The following is a 12,002-nucleotide window of genomic DNA, read 5'->3' on the forward strand; positions in this document are numbered from 1 at the left end:
ATTTCTGCCCGCAATCATGCCAAGTCTGTTCTCCAACTAGTCAAAAACTCCTTCATTAATAAAAAGTGTAAAAATATTTCAAAATCTAACTCCCCTTGTGACTTCTGACACCTAGCCAAAAACATCTCCAATAACTTAGCTTCTTCACACTTCCTTCCTTTATTTCAACCTGATGGCAGCACTGTCATCACATCATTTTTCTAAAGCTTAATTCTTTGCTCAAAAACTCTACCTTGGATGATTAAGGGCTTGTTTCTCTCTCTCCTCTATCCTCTGACTACTTCATGCTACTTATTAGAATTCTTTGTAATGATGTTTTCCACGTCTTTGCTGGCATAAACCCTCAGAAGGCTTATGGACCTGATGGAATCCACCTCTGTTGTTCTCCGAAACTGTGCCTCCGTGCTTGCACGTTGCCTAGTCAAACTTTTTTAAGGGTGTGTAGCAACATCCACCTTTCCTTCTTGCTGGAAGTTTGCCTACATTCAGTCTGTTCCTTAAAAGGATGTTCTAGTCCCTCAAACTACCGTCCTATTATTTTAATTTCCTGCCTATCTATGGTTTTTGAGTCTATCCTCAAAAGGAAGATTCTTAAACATCTATCATTTCACAACCTTTTATCTGATCGCCAGTATGAGTTCTGTCAAGGCCGCTCTACTGGTGATCTTCTGGCTTTCCTTACTGAGTCTTGGTCATCCTCTTTTTAGAGATTTTGGTGAAACTTTTGCTGTTGTTTTTAAACATATCAAAATCTTTTGATAGAGTCAGGCACAAAGCTTAGATTTGCGAACAACCCCCCTAAGGCTTTTTCTTCTGGAGTAACTTGGTTGGTCTGGTATTTTCTGGAGAAAGTTATCAGTTGGATCTTAACGGTTTTCAGATTAGCTTCATTTGAGTCACACAGATGTTAAGAGATGTGGGCCTCTTATTGTAAAGGCATTGCCTTTCAGCATTGTGACTGGTGTTTGCTCTGGGGAGTGTCCTCTCTATGTGACCTAGTTGGCCCAGTCGTTGATGGATGCAGAAACTTTTGTTAAGGTTGTTGATAATGTTACTAATTAAGATTTTGTAAATGTATAAAATGACATATTTTTCTCTTCTCTCCAGTCAAAAAAAATTGAGCGTTTCTAATCTGTTCTAGTAATTCAGGTGTTGAATTTGAGAAATTTTGCTGGTAAACGACCGCAGTAGGATTCCACACCTGACATTATTCTAATAGTTGAACAAAGAGTAACTTGTATAGCGTCAACATAGGAAGAATGTCACGTGTCCAAAAAGTGCATAGAATTCATCCGGCCTGACTTCGTGCTCTCTTATGGTCTGACTATTTTGAATTGAGGGTTTTAGCGGTGTCCTTTCTGGGGATTCCCCAGCCTATGGCGCTGCCACGCACATACCAAGGCATGCCTCATGTCTGGTACTTCCTACCTCAAAAATGAATGGTGTTGTAGTATAATATACACTGTGATGCTCTAAAAGCCAAGTTAGTGTAATATATGTTTTTTAATGAAACTTGCATTTTTTTTTTTTGTAAAAACCACAATACTTGGCAGAGTTTCCTCCAGACGTTGTCACGTCTCCATGGATGACCAAGTAAGGTCACATGGTCAGAGTGACCGTGTTAATCCATGGTTACTTCCTCTTGCACCGTCAGCCAGGATGGAAGATACCTCTTCCGCTTGCTTTCGTCACCACAGCCAAAACGAGCTTATTTACTCAGTAAATATATATATTTTTTTTTTGGGAAGAAAAGGCTAACAGGGGGTTATTACTTGACCACTCAAAGGCTGTTGCCAGAACAGCGAAAGCCACCAACGTGACATGGCTTCTATTTCGATGGTGGTGTGGAAAAAAGTCATAACCAAAGAATAAAAATATAACATCATAATTTAAGAAAAATATCATATTTGAAAGGATACCTATCACATTTAAACGAAATTCACAATGGAGAGAGAGAGAGAGAGAGAGAGAGAGAGAGAGAGAGAGAGAGAGAGAGAGAGAGAGAGAGAGAGAGAGAGAGAGAGAGAGAGAGAGAGAGAGAGAGAGGCAGCTTGACTGATTGACAGGTAGATCTTTCTCAAATTCTAATGATTCATAGGCAAGTATAGATCTCAGATAGAAATAAATTAGCATGAAATGTAGATTGTTTATGCAAAGAAAGATAAATATATATGTATATATATATATATATATATATATATATATATATATATATATATATATATATATATATATATATATATATATATATATATATATATATATAGATAGAGAGAGAGAGAGAGAGAGAGAGAGAGAGAGAGAGAGAGAGAGAGAGAGAGAGAGAGAGAGAGAGAGAGAGAGAGAGAGAGAGAGAGAGAGAGAGAGAGAGAGAGAGAGAGAGTGTGGGGAGTGAGGTTATCAGTGACACATAGGCTCCAATGTGATAATTGGCCCATTACTAGGTTTCGCAGCGCTGCAGGCCGGGGAATTCCCGGAAAGGACAACGCTTAAACGCTCAATTTAAAAAGTTCAGGCCATAGTTACATTATTTATGTGTGCTGTGAGGCAGAGGGTGACATGATGGTCTCTTACATGCCTTTAGTGGTAACGTGAGACCTGTCGTGTGCTGTGTAAGTGTAAGCATTGGTGGTGCTATGGGTTGTGTTGTAATTGATGTGTTTAAATTTATTATTATTGAAGGACATGTTGCTTTTTTCTGCTGACCGGTAAAGTGCAACGATGCCAGAAAGTAATAGGTCGACATCGTCTCTCGAGGCCACTGCCATTTAACACATAAGTATCATCTGCGAATAAGGCGACCAACGTGTGTTGTAAATACTGATTAATGTTAGAGATATGGGTGAGAAAGAGGAGGGGCCGAGGGCTGAGCCTTGAGCTACTCCGCTGGTCACTGCTGATGAATCGGACAGTCTACCATCGACTGCTACTAGTTGTTCTCGGTCAATTAAGACTAAGTGCAGTCATATTCCTAATTTTCCTAATATTCTGAGACTTTGTGCTATGTGTAATAGTATGCTGTGGTCTACTTTGTCAAATGCTTTAGCGAAGTTTAAGTAGACTAGGTCAACTTGCTCATATATTTCCAACACTTATAATTTTCTCAAAGTGGGCGCATAGCTGTGAAAGGCCTAAGCGGAAACTGTGTTGGTCTTGGTTAATTTTATTATTGTCTTCGAGATAGGTTTTAATAATATGAGAAGTTAAGGTGGCAGGTCTGTAGTTCTTTTGCTCTGCCCGTGATTCCCCTTTGTAAATGGGTGTAATTCTGGCACTTTTCAACTGCTGCGTTATGGCACCAGTATCGAGTGAGTGCCTAAACAGTATGTAAAGCAGGGGGCTTAGTTCTGAGGCGCAGTTTTGGAAAAACTTCGATGGGAAATGATTCGAACCAACTGCTGCGATAGTAACTATTCCCTTAATTGCTTCCTCTATACCATAAGGTGTAATATCTATTGGGGGATAAATTACTTAATCTTGGCGAGGTGTACTGAACACTCCTTCATACTGGGCTCTCAATTCCATGGTGATTCCCTGGTGTTCGTTTATGGGTCGTCCGCTCGAGTCTTTCATGGGACCTACACAAATTCTCAATTTTTATTTCGAGTTTGCGTATTTGTAGAAATACTTGGGGTTATTTTTAATGCAAGCTATGGCCTGTGATTCCTTTCTGTCAGTCTCTGCTTCCACTGATAAAATTAAGTTTTTTCATTTAGGGTTTTGATTTTTTCCTCTAGCCAATGTTTACTTGGTGCATTGTTGGTATGCCTCGCTTTCCTAAGCTTCGTGGGTTTACGCATGAATATCTTGCAATCACTGGGTATATTTTCCTTAGATGTTGGTCTTCTTAGTGGTACGTGTTTGTTTTTTTAGAGACCTCACGACATTTTCTTAGAAATATGTTGTACTGGGTTTCTGGATCACAATCACTCATATCTTGCTGTCAATTTACTTGATTTAGGTCCTGTTTGAGACGCTCCCAGCAAAAAGATTCACTGTGAAAATTCAAGTGATTGAAGTACAGCTCTGAGTGCTGTGCCTGGTTGATGTCTCTTTCATGTGTGTCACCAACTACGAGTATATTCATTATTAGCGTTATAATGTTATGATCCGACAGGTTTGTTGTGTCTACTGCGTAACTGTGAAATATCGAGTATATTTTCCACCCTTGTGGGATTGTTGATGATTTGACTCAAACAGAGGTCCTGAGCAAAACGTATGAATGGCTCGGCTTGAACGCACATGTCATCCTCCCCACCATAGACACTCTGAATTAGTGTTCAATTCCAATATTAGTGGGAAATTGATATCTCCGGCGAGCACAATAGTATTGCATAGATGTCGGCAACTCATTCATTATTGTTTTCATCTTTATTAATGATTCAACGAATTTGGTCGTTGGACTTGCTGGGGGTCTGTAAATATTGATGTAGATCATGTCAATGGAACGAAGGAGAATGTTCGCTTCTGCTTATGAATTAGATTCACAGAAAAGTATTTCAGCTGGCAAATGGTTTTCTATATATGTGATGACTCCACCTTTTTTTTTTTTCCTGTTATTGCACCTATCAGCTCTAAAATATGTGAATGTTTCCATGGAAATTTCGACCTCATTTACGTTTTCCTTGAGATACGGTTGTCAGGGAAAGTATTAGGCCATATTCTGCCAGAGCTATTTCTGAAATTAGTTTTACTTTCCCTCTGAACTGGTATGGTGCGAGGTCCGCAATATTGAGTGTGGTTATCTTGTATGGTGCATTGCTGTGTGCACCGTTTGTTGCTGGGACCCCTGGTGTGAGTGAATGCCCTACTGCCACAGCACTGTTGTTATTAGGTGCACTATCTGTTGTTGTGTTTGTTGCATTTACTGCATCTGTTTCACTAAAAAAATAGTGAGTTTACTCTTGTCTTGAGGAGGGTAAGCGTTTGTCGACTCACTTCGTGACTAGGGCTCGAAAGACTTGTGCTTGAGTTACCAGATGTGTCACTTGGACGATGATTATTGATCAATCCTGTAATCTTGTGTTAGGTCGTGGCGGGTGCCTTTTAAGTGTAACGTTTTACATTGTAAATTGAGGCACTCGCGCCTCCTTTCAGAGCCAGTACATTTTATATTTTTTTATATAGGAGTGACACCGGCTAAGGGCAACAAAAATCCAATAAATAAAAAATGACCACTGAGATGCCGGTCCCTGATTAGTAAAAAATTGAAGGATAAGTGTCTTGAAACTTCAAGGAATTCAAGTCATAGGAAGGTGGAAATACTGCAGCAGGCATGGAGTTCCAGAATTTATGAATGAAAGGGATGAATGATTGAGAATATTGGTTAACTCTTGCATTAGAGAGGTGGACAGAATAGGGGTAAGAGAAAGAAGAAACTTGTGCAGCGAGACCGCGGAAGGAGGGGAGGCATGCAGTTAGCAGGATCAGAAGAGCAGTTAGCATGAAAATAGCGGTAAAAGATAGCTAGAGATGTAACATTGTGGCGATGAGAAAGAGGCTGAAGACAATCAGTTGAAGAGAGGAATTGATGAAATGAAAAGCTTTTGATTCGACCCTTTCTAAAAGAATGATATGAGTGGAACCCTCTCATACATAAGAAGCATACTCCATTCATGGACGGATAAGGCCAATATATGGAGTTAGCAGCTGGGGCAGGGGGGCGGGGTGAGAAAAAAACTGGCGGAAACGTCTCGGAACGCCTAACTTCATAGAAGCTCTTTTAGCTAGAGATGAGATGTGAAGTTTCCAGTTCAGATTATAAGTAAATGACAGACCGAGGATGTTCAGTGTAAAAGAGGAGGTCAGTTGAGTATCATTGAAGAAGAGGGGATAATTGTCTGGAAGGTTGTGTCGAGTTGATTGATGAAGGAATTGAGTTTTGAGGCATTGAACAATACCAAGTTTGCTCTGACCCAATCAAAAAATTTTAGAGCAATCAGAAGTCAGGCATTCTGTGGCTTCCCTGCATGAAATGTTTACTTCCTGAAGGGACGTCTATGAAAAAACGTGAAAATGTGCAAGGTGGTATAATCAGTGTAGGAGTGGATAGGACAAGAAATTTGGTCTTGAAGATCATTGATGAATAATAGGAAGAGAGTGGGTGACAGGACAGAATCTTGAAGAACACCAAGTTTAATAGATTTAGGAGAAGAACAGTGACCGTCTACCACAGCAGCAACAGAACGGTCAGAAGAGAAACTTGAGATGAAGTTACAGAGAGAAGGATAGAGGCAGTAGGAGGGTAGTTTGGAAATCAAAGCTTTGTGCCAGACTCTATCAAAAGTTTTTGATATGTCTAAGGCAACTGCAAAAGTTTTACCAAAATCTCTAAAAGAGGATGACCAAAGCTCAGAAAGGAAAGCCAGGAAATCACCAGTAGAGCGGCCTTGACGGAACCCATACTGGCGATCAGATAGAAGGTTGTGAAGTGATAGATGTTTAAGAATCTTCCTGTTCAGGATAGATTAAAAATCTAGATAGGCAGGAAATTAAAGCAATAGGACGGTAGTTTGAGGGATTAGAACGGTCATCCTTTTTAGGAACAGGCATAATATATGCAAGTTGAAAGAGTTTGTCTAAGCAAAGTGCAAGCATGGAGGCGCAGTTTTGGAGAACAATAGGAGGGAGGTGAGTTAGATCTTGAAAGATTTTGACACTTTCTATTCATGATGGAGTTTTTGGCAAGTTGGAGAACAGACTTGGCATAGTTCCGGACAGAAATATAAAGTGTATGAGATTCTGGTGATGGAAGGTTCATGTACTTTTTGTGGATCACCTCTCTATCATGTGTAGCACGAGAACAGACTGTATTAAGCCAAGGTTTAAGTTAAGAAAAAGAGTGAGGAATGTACACCTCCATGCCAGACACTATCACCTCTGTTATGGGGTCGGCACACTGAACTGGGTCTCTGACACGGAGGCAGTAATCATTCGAAGGAAAATCAGCAAATTATCTCGTCAGGTCTCCCCAACTAACAGAGGCAAAACACCAGAGGCACTTTCGCTTAGGGAAATCCTGATGAGGGATTGGAGCAATAGGACAAGATACAGATATGAAATTGTGATCGTAGGAGCCCAACAGAGAAGGGAAGGTAACAGGATAAGCAGAAGGATAAAAGGTTAGGAAAAGGTCAAGAATATTGGGCTTATCTCTTAAGATGGTCAGGAATACAAGTATGGTGTTGCACCAATTGCTCTAGGCCGTGGTGGACAGCAAAGTTGAAGATTAATTCACCAAGAAGGTAAGTGAAGGGAGAGGAAATCCAAAGCTAGTGGTGAACATTGAAGTCTCCAAAAATGGAGATCTCTGCAAAAGAAAAAACTTTGGAAGTTAAGTAGTCAAAGAATTTCTTATAGTCAGAGGAGTTAGCTGAAAAGTATACAACACAGATAAATTTGGTTAGAGAGTGACTCTGTAGTCATATCCAGATGGTGGAAAACTCGGAAAATTCAAGAGCGTGGGCACGAGAGCAGCTTAAGTCGTTGCGCACATAAACTCAACATCCAGCTTTGGATTGAAAATGAGGGTAGAAATAGGAGGGAACAAAAAAGGGGCTACTGTCAATTGCCTCAGGCACCTGTGTTTCAGTGAGGAAAAGATTTAGAGGTTTAGTAGAGGAGAGGTGGTGTTCTACAGATTGAAATTTAGATCTAAGACAGCGAATGTTGCAGAAGTTAATGAAGAAAAAGTTGAGGGGGTGTCAAGACACTTAGGTTCAGTACCAGAAGAGTAGTCCAACCTGGGGACATTTGTGGTCCCCTCCCCAGATGGGGACTATGAGGCTGGTGTAGTTCACCCACATGTAAGTGGGTGTAGGTAAAGGAACTCGTCTCCATTTTAGCACTCTCTCACAGGATCGAGGCCATGTGTTTTATACTTGTTGTACATGCTCGGGTGTGCATACTGGCAATCACTTCCCTTCCTACCAAATTTGCACCTGTTATGTTTAAAAATAACAGATTTTCTTTTTAATTTGGTCACTTTCACTAACTTTTTTTTGCCTTGAATAGAAGGTGTGCCACTGTGATCCTCTGAACCGCTGTCCGAATCGCATTACAAACCATGTTCTGACAGTCGTTTATCTTAATTTTTACCACTGTTTTTTTTTTTTTTCCTTCCCCACATTTTAGGTATACTTTTAGCTGTGTTTCCTTTCAATTAAGGTAAGTAAGAAAGCAAACTGTCTGTCACTTTTTTTTCACCAAGTTGTGTTCGCACACAGTCCTCATAGGTGTATTAGCATTTTGCGTTGAAAAATTCACTATGACGTACACAGGGAGGTTGGAACAGTCCGTGTGTATGTATTTGTATTTCTTAGACTTGTGGCATTTTAGGGACTAGTATGCAACTGGCATTGCACACTTGGCAATTTGTTTCCAGTGCAGGTAGGTCAACTTCTGAACTTCTCATTTTGCAGTACAGATCCCTGTACAGAGTCCTGAATTACGGGTCCGCGGAGCACAAGGAAACACATCCGGTCACCGCGGAGTATACACACACACACACACACACACACACACACACACACACACACACACACACACACACACATATTCTTACATACACAAGCAGACATACATAGGCACACACACAGACAGACAGACAGACACACACACACACACACACACAAAGACTTTTCTGGTCATACATAGACACACACAAAGAAAGACAGACAGACAGATAGACACACACACACACACACACACACACACACAGCATGAATATCAGTGCAAGGAGTCCAACAATCTTCAAGGGGCACTGCACTACAGACTCACGAAGCCTCTGCAGGTTGGGTAGAGATGAGGCGGCTTGGGTGAGGGCTGCTAGAAGGCTGCCAGCGTGCTCATCACTAGATACGGCCAGGTGCAGCTGCTTAAGGGGTTCAGGGAGCAGCGCCACGCAATCAGCACTCAGGTGACCAGTGAACTCCTTAAGGCGACTCCTGTAATGGCGAGGCTTTGAATTGTTGCACACACACACACACACACACACACACACACACACACACACACACACACACACACACACACACACACACACACACACACACACACACACACACACACACACACACACACACACACACACACACACACACTCTCTCTCTCTCTCTCTCTCTCTCTCTCTCTCTCTCTCTCTCTCTCACTTTTATATCTTCCTGCCAACCTCAGAAGCCATCAGCCTGGCGCTACACCGCCGCTGATTGGCTAGTTCGCTCAGTGTCTTTGCAGCCAGCCTCGCACGTTCATTGGTTTGTTCTGGTGCATCTGCAACACTGTTCTGCTTTGATTTTCTCATGCTCAGAAGTGCTTGCAAATCTACTGCTTGATTATTTAACTTTGGGTTCTCTTTGATGTGGAGCGCTTCCAAGATTGATAAGCGTCTTTTATCAAGGCATATATCGATGATTTCTATGTTGTTCTCTATCATTTTTCTGGTTAAGGTGATGCCGTGCTCTTCTCTCATGTTGTAGTGTGAGTCATCGATATAACTTCGTAGTTGTCATGCCGCTATAGGTTGAGGGTAGGACTTTGCAGTTTCCTTGCTTGCAAGTGAACTGTACGCGACATGTGGCTTCTGTGTTGCCTCTCTTGCGGTGTCTGGGCTGTTCTTGAGTAGGAGGTAGTATATTCGCAATTTTACCTTTCTTTCAGGATCTGTTGGTTTGACATTGTTCTTAACTATTCTTATTATTTTCTCGTCCTCCTGGTAGGAAGACTCGACAGATGACGATATTGTTCTCCTCGGTGGTGGCGTTTGCGTTGTACCAGCTGTTGATGATTTTCTTGGTTTGGCGGACGACGTCGTTTTCTCGGAATCCTTTGTTAACCAGTACCTGGGTCGATCTCTATTTTTTCATGTACTTGTTTTCAGGTACTGCAGTGTGTAAGTGCCCTTCTGATGTATGCGTTTATGGTAGAGTCTTTATAACGCTGTGGGCATTCGCTTCTTTCATTGAGGCAATGTCTGGGGTTCACTGAGGCAATGTTCGGGGCTTTCACGTAGACTTCTGTTGTGAAGGTTTCGTCTACCTGCTGCACGAGGATGTCGAGGAAGTGCGTGGAACGGTTGGCGCTGTTCTCTATGGTGAAGTTGAGGCCGGAGGCTTGCTGAAGGCGATGTCTAAGTTGTTCGATGTCTGCTTGGCTCTTCGTTTTGATGAAAATGTCTACGTATCTGCAATATATGTCCGGCTTTTCTGATTCTCTGAAGATGTCTTCTTCCATGCAGTCCATAAAAAAAAAAAAAAAAACAATGCCAGTAGGACTCCAAGCCCATGGCAACCCCACCAATCTGGCGGAACTTGTTTCCGCGGATGCAGGTGAATGGCGCTTCCTTTGTGCAACATTCAAGTAACTCACGCAGTACGGTCTTGGGCATATTCAAAGCAGGGATGGAGTCAATGTGGTAGATGTGCTGAATGATAAGATCGATGATGCGATCCACTGGAACAATGGTTAACAGAGACTCGATGTCCAATGAAGTGAAGACTCCTTTGCTGTTGCTGGTCTTGAGGATGTTGAGGAACTCTGAAACTGACTGCAGGGAATTTGCGGCAGGTATGTAGGGGGTGAGAAGTGCACACAGTATCTTGGCTAACTTGTAGGTAGGTGTCGGGATCTGCAAGATCATCAGGCGAATGTAAAAACACATAAACCAGGAAATAAACTTCGCCCGATAATTTCGCAGATCCCGACACCTTTCTACAAGTTTGCCAAGAGACTGTGTGTACTTCTCACCCCGTACATACCTACTGCATATTCCCTGCAGTCAGCTTCAGAGTTCCTCGACATCCTCATGACACTTAGGGTCGATATCAGAGAAGCAGTCCGACCTGGGGACATTTGTGGTCCCCTTCCTAAATATATATATATATATATATATATATATATATATATATATATATATATATATATATATATATATATATATATATATATATATATATATATATATATATATATATATATATATATATATATATATATATATATATATATATATATATATATATGCAAGTTTTGTTGAAGTCAACAGCAGTAACTGCGTTGTTGAGCTTGTATGAAGTGCTTTTAATATTTCTGACAAGCTGGCGTTGGTCGTCATTGAGTAGTGTGAGGCGAATTCTAAACTCTATTTTGATCCCAAGACGTCTTTCGGTCCTGAACAAACCATCTTCAGAAAAGAAGTGATGGGGGAATGTTGTTGTTTGTCACCTTGTCACCTTGTAAAACGAAGTTAATGTCATGTGTATATATATATATATATATATATATATATATATATATATATATATATATATATATATATATATATATATATATATATATATATATATATATATATATATATATATATATATATATATATATATATATATATATATATATATATATACACACACACACACACACACACACACACACATACATACAGGGTGTAACACGAGTTTCTGCAGATACTGCTAGTGGTAAAAGTAGAAATTATTCCAAGTCGAAAATATCCTAAGCACATTTGCATTTTCATCGAAGCGTTGATGTGGGTTAGTGAGTGGGATGGACGGGGAGTGGACGAGAGGGTAGTAGGCGACTGGCCCGCGCGTCCCTCCCCACGAAGTACTCCAAAAAATGCTTATGTTTTAAAAATTCTAGAAGCTTTATCTGCAGAGCTGGGTCAAAACAAATTATGCAGTAGTCTAGAGCACACTCTTCCCTAAACACTACTGCAGTCTCAACTCCCAAAAAAGAAAGGAGGTGAAGTAAATAATGTGAAGGTTAACTTGAGATTTACAGAAAACTTTAGTATCTTTGGGCATCTCTTTCGACTCTGCGTCTACGACTCGTCCACCCTACACTCCCCCCCCCCCCTCTCTCTCTCTCTCTCTCTCTCTCTCTCTCTCTCTCTCTCTCTCTCTCTCTCTCTCTCTCTCTCCTTCGTATTTCTTCTCATTTCCTCTCTTCTCATCTTCTTTCTCCCTCCCATTATTCTCTTCTTTAAT

The 12,002-nt window shown here is 40.9% G+C and overlaps 1 protein-coding gene across 5 annotated transcripts in view; it reads right to left on the reverse strand.

The window, feature by feature from the left end:
* Positions 1-12,002, reverse strand: part of LOC135095504 (uncharacterized) — a 189,083-nt gene that overhangs the window by 126,567 nt on the left and 50,514 nt on the right. For all 5 annotated transcript variants that reach the window (XM_063996363.1, XM_063996366.1, XM_063996362.1 and 2 more), the window contains exon 3: positions 8,779-8,945. In XM_063996363.1, the coding sequence (XP_063852433.1) occupies positions 8,779-8,945 (167 nt within the window). The remainder of the gene's footprint in view (positions 1-8,778; positions 8,946-12,002) is intronic.

This window comes from Scylla paramamosain, chromosome 49 (assembly GCF_035594125.1).
Source record: "Scylla paramamosain isolate STU-SP2022 chromosome 49, ASM3559412v1, whole genome shotgun sequence".
NCBI classification, from domain to species: domain Eukaryota; kingdom Metazoa; phylum Arthropoda; class Malacostraca; order Decapoda; family Portunidae; genus Scylla; species Scylla paramamosain.